Genomic DNA, 14972 nt, shown 5'->3' with positions numbered 1-14972 from the left:
AACCTTAATTATCTCCTAAAAGTCCTATCTCCAAATACAGTCACACTGGGGTTAGGGTTTCAACACATTTAACATATGAACCTTGTGGGGGACACAATTCAGTCCATAGCACCATCGCCTTCCCATATCCCTCCGATTATCCTCCCATTCACCGCCCCCATCCATACACCCACCCCTCTCCTGGCCATTTTCTCATCTACCTTTCTATCCATCCATCCATCCATCCATCCATCCATCCATCCATCCATCCATCCATTCATCATCCATCCAACAAATGTTTATTTCTCTCTCTCTCTCTTTTTTTTTTTTTTTTTTTTGAGATAGAGTCTGTCTCTGTAGTCCAGGCTGGAGTGCAGTGGTGTGATCTTGGCTCACTGGAACCTCCGCCTCCTAGGTTCAAGCAATTCTCTTGCCTCAGCCTCCTGAGTAGCTGGGATTACAGGCATGTGCCACCACACCCAGCTAGTTTTTGTATTTTTAGTAGAGATGGGGTTTCACCGTGTTAGCCAGGCTGGTCTCCAACTCCTGACCTCCAGTGGTCTGCCCGCCTTGGCCTCATAAAGTGCTGGGATTACAGGCATGAGCCACTGTGCCAGGCCTAGTTTCTGGGCCTTTGGACATGCCTGTCCCCATGTGGGATGCCCTCCCCTCCGTCCCTACCTGCTGCAATTCTGGAACCCCTTCCTCCATGAGGCCTTCCCTTGCTAGCCTGCTGCTTGGTGGTGGTTCCCACTCAGTTCTCCCAGGGCCCGCTTGCTGTGGTTTTTATCCTCTGGAATGGAGTGGCCCACAGTGTTCTATGACTTTTCATGGGACCCACAATCCCAGCCACAAGGAGAAAGACACTTCCTTCTCATACTCTTCTGGCCCCTTTGACTCCAGCCTGAAAGGGCTTTGATGGGGAGTGGGTGGAGAGAAAAATGACATCTCAGGTCCCAGGCTCCCTCCACTTAAAAGCTGTGACTTAGGAAGAGGGGGCTCCCTCCTCCCCACTTCCCCTCTCTAAGGCCCAGTGCTGGCTGGGGCTGACTACTCCATATTGGTGTGGTGGGTGGGGCATTTTACTGGTGTTTTATTGACCTTGTGCTTCCGTGTAGCCAGAGAAGAAAAAAGAAAAACCCACAAAAACCCCTTCTTTGATCTCTCGGGGAAATTTCTTGACATTTTGCCTGCCCTCTGCAGCCAGCACTCAGCTGTGTGGCTGGGTTTGCACGTGGGCGGGTTGGTGGAGGAAGGAAGCTGAGGGACCTTTGAGATTGAAAAGTGTAGATGTCATCGAATCCCTCCTTGCACCCAGGCCTGTGATGCCCTCTCCAGCACTCCTGAGAGCAGGTCCCCGGCCCTTTGCTTACATACTCTTGGTGACGGGGAGCTCATTCGCTGACTCATAACCATGACCACGATTCATACCGATGGAGCACGCTATGTGCTGGCCACTGTGCTGGGCCCTTTACCCACCTTCAACCCTGATAAGAAATCAGAGAGGAAACTTGGACACCGAGGGGTTCAGGGATTTGCACAAGGCCACACGCGGATCAGTGGCTCGGCTGGGCCGTGAACATGACCACCGAGTACAGTCTCCTGAGCTCTTCAACTGTAGTTGATAGTGACCCTCAAGGCCTCGAATTTGGGAGGCAGAAGAGTTTACGAGTGAAGAGCTAATGCGGGGGCTACAAAGCCCTTCCTGTTCTCCATCTTCCTGGACTACCCTCTCTTTGTGTGCAGACTCGCTCCCCACAGGAAGGGGTCTCTCCTGCAGAAGTTTGAGGCCTGCCCAGGTTCAGGGGAAGGATGTGAGGCCAGGCCAAGTGTTAGGTAGGGAGCATGGCAGGTGTATCCCATCTTGTCCCAGGAGCTGAGGGTTCCTCTGAAGGCTGTGAACAGGAAGGAGGAGGAGGAGGGGGTTTGTGGGTTCCCCCAGCTTCCGCTGCCCTTGGCTAAAGCTCAGCTTTGTGCATGGGCACGCCCACTTGGCATGACAGCTGCTGCCCCTGCCGCCTCCCCCTCCCCCGCCCAGTCCCTCTTCATCCTGGGCTTCAGCTGAGTGTGCTGGGCTCCCCTGTGCCCTCTGACACTGTCCCAGCAGAGCCCCCTCACAGCACCTCCTGGCCCCCCACTGTCCCTGTGTGCTTGACTCACACCTCTGCATTCCTCAGGGTCCACTTAAGTGTAGGCCCTCCCTGACCCCAGCCTGGGCCACAGAGCGAGATTCTATCTCGAAAAAAAAACCAAAAAAAAGAGAAATAAATATTTGTTGGATGGATGGAGGGATGGCCCTCCCTGACCCCAAGCCAGCTCAAAGGTCTTGGCTCTGGGCTCTGGGTGCCTCCCATGGTTCCACTTTCCTAACACTCCTTCCATGTGTCATGACTTGTCTATCGTCTTCCTGCAGGATCCCCAGCCCTGAGCCCAGGGCTTGGCACATAGTAGAGTCTCAATTTTTGAAAGAATAGGTGAATGAATGAATATGGCTAACTTGCCCTGCATACTCTTCTGTGACAGCCAGCCGCTGCCTCATAGGGCCAAGCTTCCATTGTCCCCCTGGCACCTCCCTCTGCTGAAGTCAGACCAGCCTCTCTCTCCTGTCCATCCCACTCGCAGGTACATCCTAGTCTTGTCTTTCTTTAAGCCTGAAAAATCCACCAGGGTTCTTTTGTATAGGAGGAAGTATGTGGGCGTGGAAGGGAGGAAATGGAAGGCAGTAGAAGGAAATAGGACTGTCCCAATGCAGCAAGCATTTATTGAGCTCGGTTGGATATAGGGTTATTTGGGGGAGAGAAGGACAAGGTCCTGCCTCCTGGGAGCAACCCACTAGTAGGGGAGGTGACATGCTTATATATATCTGATACTCCAGAGGGTATCTGTGCTAAGATAGTTTCAAAGGAGGAAGAATGGGAGCTTACAGTGAGGAAAAGCCCCTATACCACTGGTCTGCATCCACCCATCCATCCATCCGTTCATCTACCCATCCATCTACCCATCCACCCATCTACCTACTCATCCACTCTTCCCTAACCCATCCATCTATCCACCTATCTACCTGCCCATCCACCCTTCCCCATCCATCCATCCATCCATCCACCCATCCACCCATCTACCCACTCACCTACTGTTCCCTAACCCATTCATCTATCTACCCATCTACCCACCCATCCACCTTTCCCCATCCATCTATCTACCCATCCATCCATCTACCCACTCATCCACTCTTCCCTAACCCATCCGTCTATCCACCCATCCACCTTTCCCCATCCATCCATCTACCCATCCATCCATCTACCCACTCATCCGCTTTTCCCTAACCCATCCATCTATCCACCCATCTATCCACCCATCCACCTTTCCCCATCCATCCATCCATCCATTCACCCATCCATCTACCCATCCACCCATCTACTCACTCATCCACCCTTCCCCCATCCATCCATCCATCCACCCACCCACTCATCCATCCACCCACCCACTCATCCATCCACTCACCCACTCATCCATCCACCCACCCACTCATCCACCTACTCATTTATCCATTCACCTACGCACTCACTCATCCATCCATCCACCCACCAACCTACTCATCCACCCATCTACCCATCTTCCCACCCATCCACCCACTCATCTGTCCCTCCACCCACCCACCCACCCACTCATCCATTTACCCACCCATCCGCCCACTCATTCATTCATTGATTCACCCAATATGTTTTGTGTATTTGCATTCTATCAGACCCTAGAGATTCAACCATGGGGGGGCAGCTATCATCTTGCCCTCACAAACTCAATCTCAATAAGACAAATATTATACCAATTTGAGACTTTTCTATCTGCTTGTAAGAAAAGGGGGTGCCATAGTTTGAATTCCCCCAGAAGTAGACTGTTATGGGCTGAATCATGCCCGTATCCCCCAACCAATTCCTATGTTGAAGTCTTAACCCCAGAATCTCAGAGTGTGACCTTATTCGGAGATGGGGTCTTTAAAAAGGCAATTGAGTTAAAATAAGTTCACTAGGATAGGCCCAAATCCAATATGACTGGTGCCTTTATAAAAGGAAATTAGGACACAGATATACACAGAGACAAGACTGTGGGAGGACATGGGGAACACAGTCCATCTATAAGTCAAAGAGAAAGAGCTCAGAAGAAACTAGCCCTGCCCATACCTTGATTTTGGACTTCTGGCTTCAAGAACTGACAATTAATTTCTGTTGTTTAAGCCATCCTGTCTGTGGTAGTTTGTTATGGCAGCCTGAGCAGACTGATGCACAGACTTTGAGGCAATGATCTGAGTACAGTTGGTGATGCCTGGAAACACCAATTTGGAAGTAGGGAAGTGGCAGACGGAAGGGAAGGCAGCTTATAAAGTTGTGTTAGAAAGCTAGTTACTGCTGTGGGCAACTGGGGCTTAATCCCTCTGGGGGCCTCTGGGAGCCAGTGCAGAACAGCTGAGGGTGAGGGAGCTGGGGTATTTATATGCCAATGTCCATCAACCATTGGTGGAGCTGCTCCTGGGGTGGTACATCTTGGTAGGTCTGGCCTGCCACACCCTGGCAGAGCAGGCTCTGGGTGCTCTGAGAGGGTGATTTTAAAGGGACCCAGAGAGAGGATCTGGGTGGGGTCAGATGATCAGGAAAGTTCCATGAGAAGATGGTATTTCAGCCTGATCTGGCTGGGTGTGAAGGGTTCCCAGTGGGTGGAAGATGGAGAAGCCACTTAGCCTGCAGGAAGAACATTTGTGTTAGTTTGCTGGGGCTGCTGTAACAAAGTACCTCAGGCTGAGTGGCTTAAACCAGTGGTCCCCAACCTTTTTGGCACCAGGGACTGGTTTCGTGGAAGATGATTCTTCCCATGAAGGGGGGTCAGGGATGGTTTTGAGATGAAACTGTTCCATCTCAGATCATCAGGCATTAAGAGTCTCATGAGGAGCACGCAACCTAGATCCCTTGCACGTGCAGTTCACAATAGGGTTTGCGCTCCTATGAGAATCTAATGTCGTTACTGATCTGATAGGAGGTGGGGCTCAGGAGGTAATGCTTGCTCACCGTCACTCACCTCCTGCTGTGTGGCCCTGTTCCTAACAGGCCATGGACTGGTACTGGTCCCCGGCTGGGGACTGGGGTCACCTGGCTTGTGGCAGCATAACTCCAATCTTCACATGGCGTTCTCCCTGTGTGCACATCTGTCTCTGTGTCCAAATTTCCCCTTTTCTTATTTATTTTATTTCATCTGTACTGTATTGTATTGTTTCAGAGACAGGGTTTTGCTCTGTCACCAAGGCTGGAGTGCAGTGGCATGATCATAGCCCACTGCAACCTCCAACTCCTGGGCTCAAGTGATCCTCCCACCTCAGCCTTTCTGAGTAGCTAGGAGTACAATGTGACATCACACCTGGCTAATTTTCTATTGTTGTAGATGGGGTCTTGCCTTGTTGCCCAGGCTAGTCTCAAACTCCTGGCCTCAAGTGATCCTTCCATTTCAGCCTCCTAAAGTGTTGGGATTACAGGCATGAGTTATCGTGCCTGAAAATGTCCAATTTTCCCCTTTTCTTTTATTTTTCTTGTCTTTTTTTTTTTTTTTTGAGACAGAGGCTCACCCTGTAACCCAGGCTGGAGTGCAGTGGCGTGATCTCTGCTCACTGCAAGCTCCGCCTCCCGGGTTCATGCCATTCTCCTGCCTCAGCCTCCCAAGTAGCTGGGACTACAGGCGCCTGCCACTACACCCGGCTAATTTTTTTGTATTTTTAGGAGAGACAGGGTTTCACCATGTTAGCGAAGATGGTCTCGATCTCCTCACCTCGTGGTCCGCCTGCCTCGACCTCCCAAAGTGCTGGGATTATAGGTGTGAGCCACTGCGCCCGACCTCTTTTTATTTTTTTTTGAGATGGAGTTTCCCTCTGTTGCCCAGGCTGGAGTGCAGTGGTGTAATCTCAGCTCACTGCAACCTCCACCTCCCAGGTTCAAGTGATTTTCCTGCCCCAGCCTCCCAAGTAGCTGGGATTACAGGCACATGCCACCATGCCCTGCTAATTTTTGTATTTTTAGTAGAGATGGGGTTTCGCTATGTTGGCCAGGCTGGTCTTGAACTCCTGACCTCAGGTATCTGCCCGCCTCGACCTCCCAAAATGCTGGGATTGCAAGCGTGAGCCACCGAACGGGCCAAGTTTCCCCTTTTCATGAGAACACCAGTCAGATTAGATTAGGCCCACCCTAGCGGCTTCATTTTAACTGGATTGCCTCTTCAAAGCCCCTATCTCCAAAGAAAGTCACATTCTGAGGTGCTGGGGTTTAGGACTCCAGCATATATATTTTTCTGGGGAGACACAATTTAATCCATACCAACATTCAGGATGTATGAGGGGTGTTAGAGAAAAGATCAAGATCCCCAGACTGGCTGTACTAGAGAGTGCATGAAGTGAGCAATGTACTAGAATGCCAGACTGGGAAGATGGAGACACAGTGTGAGGCCTGGGAGTGCAGGCTGGGGAATGCCGTATGAATTAGGTTGACAGAACATGTTTTAATGAAATATGTGTGAGGCCCTATGATAGGGGAGGCATTGGTGAGTGGACATAGAAAGACTCATCCTCAAGGAGCTGACTTTTTTTTTTCCTTGAGACAGGGTCTTGCTTCGTTGTCCAGGCTGGGGTGCAGTGGCACTATCTCCGCTCACTGCAACCTCTGCCTCCCGGGTTCAAGTGATTCTCCTGCCTCAGCCTCCCGGGTAGCTGAGATTACAGGTGTGCACCACCACACCTGGCTAATTTTTGTATTTTCAGTAGAGATGAGGTTTCACCATGTTGGTCATGCTGGTCTCAAACTCCTGACCTCAAATGATCTGCCTGGGCTGGGTGCGGTGGCTCACGCCTGTAATCCCAGCACTTTGGAAGGCCAAGGCGGGACGGATCATGAGGTCAGGAGATCGAGAGCATTTCTTGGCTAACACGGTGAAATCTCGCCTCTACTAAAAATACAATTAACTGGTCATGGTGGTGATTGCCTGTAATCTCAGCTGAGGCAGGAGAATCACTTGAACCTGGGAGGCGGAGGTTGCAGTGAGCTGAGATCCTGCCACTGCACTCCAGCCTGGGCAACAGAGCAAGACTTTGTCTCAAAAAAAAAAAAAAAAAAAAAAAAAAAAAAAATCTGCCCACCTCAGCCTCCCAAAGTGCTGGGATTATAGGCGAGAGCCACCGCACCCGATGGAGCTGACATTCTTATGGGGAATTTAGACACTGTGAAGATTGAGCTCACAAATAAATGTGTGATTACAACAGTTAGGTGTTGAAGGGCAAGGAAATGAGTCTTTGTTTTTATTGGGGATCACGACCAAGGCTCCGCGACAGTGATGCTTTGATCATGATGTGAAGGCTGAGTGGGAGTTACTAGGGGAGAGGAGCATTCGTGGCAGAGGACCAGCTTGTGCAAAGGCCCTGGGGTGGCAGAAGGGAGCATGGCCCCTTTGGGGAACAGGGAGATGCCAGTGTGGCTAGAGATCAGAGGGCAAGGGGGACATAGGTGAGCCGAACCTCACTAGCCATGGTAAGGACCCATCCTGGGAGCCAGGAGAAGCCTTTGAAAGTTTTCAGCAAGGAGTGAAGGGGTCAGATTTACCTCTCAGAAAGACTACTGGGGAACTACTGAAGTGTCTGAGTTAAAGAGTGACAGCCATGAAGCTAGTTGTTTTTTTTTTTTTTTTTTTTTTTTTTGAGACGGAGTCTCACTCTATTGCCCAGGCTGGAGTGCAGTGACGCGATCTCGGCTCACTGCAACCTCCACATACCAGGTTCAAGCAATTCTCCTGCCTCAGCCTCCTGAGTAGCTGGGATTACAGGAGTGTACCACCACGCCCGGCTAATTTTTGTATTTTTAGTAGAGACGGGGTTTCACCATGTTGGCCAGGCTGGTCTTGAACTTATGACCTCAAATAATCCATGTGCCTCGGCCTCCCAAAGTGCTGGGATTACAGGTTTGACCCACTGCACCCGGCTCGAAGCTAGTATTTTTGAGAGGTTCTTGCGTGTTGTTCTAGGGCAGAGGCGCTTACCCTGGGGTCCATGGACTCAAAGGTAGATTTCACAGGGTTCATGAACCTGAATGGATTCAATTATTTTAATCAGCTTCTAGCTAAAATTCGCTTATGAATTCCTCCCATTATGAATTAAGGCAACAAAACAGTGGTAATTGTAGTACACGGCTTTGTCCTCAGCGGAAATCATAGATATTCTCATATTATATTACAGTAGCTGCAGATGTTGTGAAATGTTGTCTGGGTTCATCACTGCTTTGAAACTATGGAGTTATTTTACCCTATTATTTAATGAGTTTACAAAGAATCACATGTTACTGTATCTATTTTTTTTTTTGAGATGGAGTTTCGCTCCTGTTGCCCAGGCTGGAGTGCAATGGCGCGATCTCGGCTCACTGCAACCTCCGCCTCCCGGGTTCAAGTGATTCTCCTGCCTCAGCCTCCCCAGTAGCTGGGATTACAGGCGCCTGCCATGACACCCAGCTAATTTTTGTATTTTTAGTAGAGACGGTGTTTCACCACGTTGGCCAGGCTGGTCTTGAACTCCTGACCTCATGTGATCCACCCACCTCGGCCTCCCAAAGTGTTGGGGTTACAGGCGTGAGCCACCGCGCCCGGCCTGTTACTATATGTTATTTTGTTTAATGCTTTGATAACCATATTCCAAAGTAGTTGGATTCCTCTGCATTCCTACATATTTTTTTCATGAATTCATGATTCTGTGCAGTGTCCACAGGCTTCCTTAGAATGATTAGGGGCACAAGAAATATTGGGAACCCCCTGGTCTATTTTCATTGTAAGTGGCAGAAGGGCTCAAATAAGACAAAAGAGAAATAATTGGCTCCCTAACAGAGAAGTCCATGGACACCCTACATTCACATGTTTGAACGATGTCCTCAGGAGCCCATTTATCTCCAACTCTGGCTTCTGCTGGCTTCTGAGTCACCTCCTTCTTAGGCAAGTCCTGCCCACACCATGCCCACGCTCAGGCTGTGATGACCTGGGCAGCTCTGGGCTTAACCAGCCCTTTCAGCCAGGAATCCAGTAGATAAACGGAGGACATCTTTCTGGATTGCTTTTGTGAAACTCTCAGAGATGAGGCTTATTGGCTGGCATGCCTGGGTCATGTGCCCATACTAAACTAATCACAGTGGTGAGGAACATGGAGTACTCTGATTGGCCTGCTTGGGTCATGTGGCAATCCTGAGCCAATTATATTGATGGGAAGAAGTATTCTGATTGGCCTGCTTGGGTCATGTGGCAATCCTGAGCCAATTATATTGATGGGAAGAAGTATTCTGATTGGCCTGCTTGGGTCATGTGCTCATCCTGGAAGCAAGGTAGGCAGCGACTGCTGGGTGACTTGTTTATCTCTAAATCAGGCTGGATTAGGGTCTTAGTGGCCGGGGTGTCCAATCTTTCGGCTACCCTGGGCCACATTGGAAGAAGAAGTGTTAGTGTGGAAGAAGTGAATTTAGTCTAACACTAAGGATAGTGTTTTAGCTCATAGCTGATGAGCTAAAAAAAAAAAAAAAAAAAAAAAATCACACACTCACAAATCTCACAATGTTTTAAGAAAGTTTGTGAGTTTGCGTTGGGCCTCATTCAAAGCTGTCCTGGGCCGAATGCGGCTAGTCGTGGGTTGGACAAGCTTGGTCTAGACTTTCATGGTCTAAAGTTACGGCTCTCCTAATTCCTGCAGTGAGATAAGACCCCTGCAGAGAATGATGACAACCGGTGCTCATATAGTGCTTGTTGGGTGCCAGGGACTGCTGTAGTACTTTATACATATTTATCTTCACAGTCCATTCAGTCCTTTCAAGAACACTAGGAGGTGGGTCTTATTACTAACTTAATAGTGCTAAATATATACACGTACTATGTACCCTCACACACACACACAAATAGTGCTGACAAGGTCATTATCACGCAATTGGCAAATGGCAGCCCTAGAATCCCAGGCCCAGCTCTTCTCTATAACTATGTTGCTTTTCCTTGCCTGCTAGGGGACCTTAGGCGAGGGTTGCCCCTCCTGGGTGTCAGTGCTTCCATCCATAACACAAGAATTGGACTGACAGTTTTCGGGGGTTGGAGGTGGAACTGGGAGGGGCGTCAGGGATGAGAGGTGTGGGGCATTGGGTCGTAAGGCCTTTGCTAAGTCAGCCTGGCTTGGAGCTTCTCTGTTTCTTTTCCCAGGGCTGTTCCCGACACAGCAGTGCCCACAGAGGCCTACTGACTGCAGGAAGCAGTGTGAGCCTGACTACTACCTGGATGAGGCCGACCGCTGTACAGCCTGCGTGACTTGTTCTCGAGGTAAGGGCCTTGTTCTCTCTCCAGGGCCTCCTTCTAGGGAGCATGAGGGGTCCTCAGAGGAGAGGTGAAGAATCTGGAAGGTGGAGAGCATCATGACTTGATGTCTGTTCTCTGAATTGTCCTCCTGGTACCTCAGTTTACCTGTCTGCATTTGTGATTTGATATCAGCCATGACCTTTTGCATCCATACTTTCACAGAGACTTAACATGTTTCCTGAAGGAGAGGAGTCACATTTTTTTGAGTTTAATCCTCACCACAGCCCTAGGGGAGGATTTCTTGCTTATCCTTACTTTACAATGAGGAATTTGAGGATAGGGAGGTTAAGGGCCTTTCCAAAGTTACAAAACTCTGGTAAGTGGCAGAACTGGAGTTTGAGTTGTGGCCTGACACCAAGAGCTGTGTTCTTTTCCTAAGATCACAGGACTTCCAGGAAAACTGTTTCAATATGACCTTTTATTGTTAGTTTCTTATTATGGTTAGAGAATGCGGTCTGTGTGCTATCTAGTGTTTATTTTTGTGTGGATTTTTTTGGGGGGTAGGGTGGGGGAAATTTGTTGAGATCTTTTTGTGGTCTAATAAATAATAAATGATCACGTATTTTCAGAGTGTTCAGTGTATGGGTGTTTTAAAATGTGTATTCTGTTTGTTGCGTATAAAGTTCTCTACATATCTATTAAGTTAAGCTTGTTAATTGTGTTATTTAAATAATGTGTACCCTTATTTACTTTTATCACCTTTATTTCTGAGAGATGTGTTAAAATCTTATCTCCCAGTATACTTGTTCATCTATTAGATTTTCATTGTGTTCTTTCTATTTTTGCTTCATATATGTCAAAGCTATGTTATTAGATACATAAATGTTCATGAATGTTATGTGTTTTTGGTGGGTTGGGCTTTTTATCCACATGAATATACCTCTCCATTCCTTGTAATGCCTTTTCCCTTAATTTCACATTTGTTTGACATTAATATTGCTATTCCTTCATGGAAGAAGTAGCAAAGGTTAAAAAGAAAGAAAAGTAATAATAATATTTCCATTTCTTCTTTCTTTTTATTAGCATTTATCTGGTGTATCTTTGAATTTCTAAAAGTAATGACTGCATTTTATGAAATGAAAATTATAAACATTCATTATTTAAAATTCAAGCAATACAAAGAGTGTAAGGAAGAAAACAAACATTGCCCTCCCCAGCCCTCCATCTACAGATAACTACTATTATCATTAGATGGCTGACACGCCTCTCTACCTCTCTGTATAAAGATGGGTAGGTTAGTAACCAGACAGCCTGTACACACTTACAAAGAAGGAATTTTAAGAGAATGGCAACATATTATTTATGGCATTAAAATGATAATATTTAATTTTAGTCAAAAGTATCAGAAAAAGAAACCGAAGTGAAACAGAAGAATGCCAAACCCCAGTCAGATTAATGTATCTTCAGCAAAAGATACTGCAATTCCTTTAAAAAAAAAAAAGCCCTCTAAAATTAAGAAAGGAGGTTATGAAAATCAGTAAGTGGTTAATAATCATTTCAGAATCTACTATCTCTTGCAGTAAAGGCAAAATCTGCTTAGTTTGAGTTTTGGACAGTAGAGAATAGATTGACTCCCTGTAATGAAGAACAGAGTAATTATTTTTCCCACCTCCTCATCCTCTTCCTGACTTTTATTCCTTACACAAATTTTACTTTGTCATAATCTATAATGTTTATATTCTCATCTGCAACCATAAGTCCCTTGGCATGTTAGCCTTAAAATTTTTTATTATTCATGATGAGTTTATTTGGCACAGCTTCTCTGTTCCTGAGTTTTTCACTTTGATTCATCATTTGAGTGATTGGATTACACTGTCAGGTGGATTTTTCAAGAAGGGCTCGTCTTTGCAATGTTCTCTGTTATTTCATGTTTGAGGATGCTTGTCTGTTGCCTATATTTTTGTTTTCTTTTTTTTCTTTTTGAGACAGAGTCTGACTCTGTCGCCCAGGCTGGAGTGCAGTGGTGCGATCTCGGCTCACTACAACCTCTACCTCCTGGATTCGAGCGATTCTCCTGCCTCCTGAGTAGCTGAGATTACAGGGACGCACCACCACGCCTGGCTAATTTTTGTATTTTTAGAAGAGATGGGGTTTCATCATGTTGCCCAGGCTGGTCTCAAACTCCTGACCTCAAGTGATCCACTCGCCTCGGCCTCCTAAAGTGTTGGGATTACAGGTGCGAGTCACCATTCCCGGCCCAATTTCTTATCTTTAAATTTTAAGACAGGGTCTCACTTTGTTGTCCAGGCTGGCCTTAAACTCCAGGGCTTAAGTGTTCCTCCTGCCTCAGCCTCCCGAGTAGCTGGGGCTGCACGTGCATGTCACTGCACCCAACTTACAATTTTTTTGTGTGTCTCTGAGGATATAAATTATAGTCATGTATTGCTTATTGACAGAAATACATTCTGACAAATGTGTCATTAGGCAATTTTGTCGTTGTGCAAGCATCCTAGATTAGTGTACTTACACACACCTACATGACGTAGCCTACTGCACAGCTAGGTTCTATGGCAGATCCTTTTGCTCCTAAGCTACAACTCTGCACAGCATGTGACTGTCCTGAATACTGTAGGCAGCTGTGACACAATGTGAGTATTTGTGTATCTAAACATAGAAAAGGTGCAATAAAAATACGATATAGGCCGGGCACAGTGACTCACACCTGTAATGCCAGCACTTTGGGAGGCCGAGGAGGGTGGATTACCTGAGGTCAGGAGTTCGAGACCAGCCTGGCTAACATGGCGAAACCCCATCTCTACTAAAAATACAAAAATTAGCTGGGCGTGGTGGCACGTGTCTGTAGTCCCAGCTACTCAAGAGGCTGAAGCAGAAGAATTGCTTGAACCTGGGAGGCGGAGGTTGCAGTGCGCCGAGATCGTGCCACTGCACTCCAGCCTGGGTGATAGAGTGAGACACCATCTAAAAAAATATATATGATATGAAAGATAAAAAAAATGGCACACTTGTACAGGGCACTTACCGTGAATGGAGCTTACAGGACACGAAGTTGTTCTGGGTGAGTCAATGAGTAAGTGGTGGGTGAGTGTGAAGGCCTAGGGCATTACTGTGCACTACTGTGGACTTTACCAACACTGTACACTTAGGCTATACTAAATTTATAAGATGCATTTTTCTTTCTTCAATAATAAATTAAACAACTTTTTCACTTTATAAACTAACTTTTTAAACTTTTGGCTCTTTTGTAATAACACTTAGCTTAAAGCACAAACACATCGTACAGCTGTACAAAAATATTTTCTTTATAGCCTTATTCATTACACTTTTTTCTACTTTAAAATTTTATTATTTTTAACATTTTTAAATTAAAAGCTGAGACACAAACACCTACATTATCCGAGGCCTACACAGAGTCAGGATCATCAGAATCACCGTCTTCCTCCTCCAAATCTTGTCCCATTGGCAGGGTGCAGTGACTCACACCTGTAATCCCAGCACTTTGGGAAGCCGAGGTGGGCAGATCACTTGAGGTCAAGAGTTCAAGACCAGCTTGGCCACCATGGTGAAACCCCATCTCTACTAAAAATATAAAAATTTGCCGGGCATGTTGGCACGCGCCTGTAATCCCAGCTACTCAGGTGGCTGAGGCAGGAGAATTGCTTGAACCCAGGAGGCGGAGGTTGCAGTGAGCTGAGATTGTGCTATTGCACTCCAGCCTGGGTGACAGAATGAGACTCTGTCTCAAAAAAAAAGAAACGAATCCTGTCCCATTGGAAGGTCTTCAGGAGCGGTAAGGTAACATGCGTGGAGTATCGTCTCCTATGATAACAATGCCTTCTTCTGGATACCTGCAGAAGGACCTACCTGAGGCTGTATTACAGTTAACTTTTGTTTTAATAAGTAGGAGTACACTCTAAAATAATGATAAGGCCGGCTTGGTGGCTGATGCCTGCAGTCTCAGCACTTAGGGAGGCCAGGCTGGGAGAATCACTTGAGGCCAGGAGTTTGAGACCAGCCTGGGCAACACAGTGAGATCCCCATCTCTACACAAAATAAAATACATTAGCTGGGTGTGGTGGCATGCGCCTGTAGTCCCAGCTACTCAGGAGGCTGAGGTGGGAGGATGGCTTGAGCCCAGGAAGTTGAGGTTACAGTGGGCTGTGATCATGCCACTGCACTCCAGCCTGGGCAACAGAGCAAGACCCTGTTTCAAAAAAAAAATGATAAAAAGTATAGTACAGTAAGTACGTAAACCAGCAATATAGCTTTCTATGATCATTATCAAGTATTACATACTATCCATAATTGCATGTGCTATGCAGCACTTTTATACAACTGGCAGGGCAGTAGGTTTGTTTATACCAACATCTCCACAAACATGGGAGTAACGCACGTGCTACGACGTTGCCGTGGCTATGACATTAGGCAATAGGAATTTTTCAGCTCCATTATAATCTCTTTTTTTGTTTTTCTTTTGAGATGGAGTCTCGCTCTGTTGCCCAGGCTGGAGTGCAATGGCGCAATCTCGGCTCACTGCAACCTGGGTTCAAGTGATTCTCCTGTCTTAGCCTCTCAAGTAGCTGGGATGACAGGCATGCGCCACCATGCCTGGCTAATTTTTGTATTTTTTTTAGGAGAGGCGGGAT

At 47.1% G+C, this 14972-nt stretch overlaps 1 protein-coding gene across 7 annotated transcripts in view; it reads left to right on the top strand.

Moving 5' to 3' along the window:
- TNFRSF8 (TNF receptor superfamily member 8) overlaps positions 1-14972 on the top strand; it is an 86532-nt gene that overhangs the window by 30375 nt on the left and 41185 nt on the right. For all 7 annotated transcript variants that reach the window (XM_019033460.4, XM_019033524.3, XM_063702729.1 and 4 more), the window contains one exon: positions 10216-10332. In XM_019033460.4, coding sequence (XP_018889005.1) covers positions 10216-10332 — 117 coding nt within the window. The remainder of the gene's footprint in view (positions 1-10215; positions 10333-14972) is intronic.

The sequence above is a fragment of the Gorilla gorilla genome, chromosome 1 (genome assembly GCF_029281585.2).
Source record: "Gorilla gorilla gorilla isolate KB3781 chromosome 1, NHGRI_mGorGor1-v2.1_pri, whole genome shotgun sequence".
NCBI classification, from domain to species: domain Eukaryota; kingdom Metazoa; phylum Chordata; class Mammalia; order Primates; family Hominidae; genus Gorilla; species Gorilla gorilla.
The sequence above is the reverse complement of the archived record's forward strand: the minus strand, read 5'-3'. Positions and strand labels throughout refer to the sequence as shown.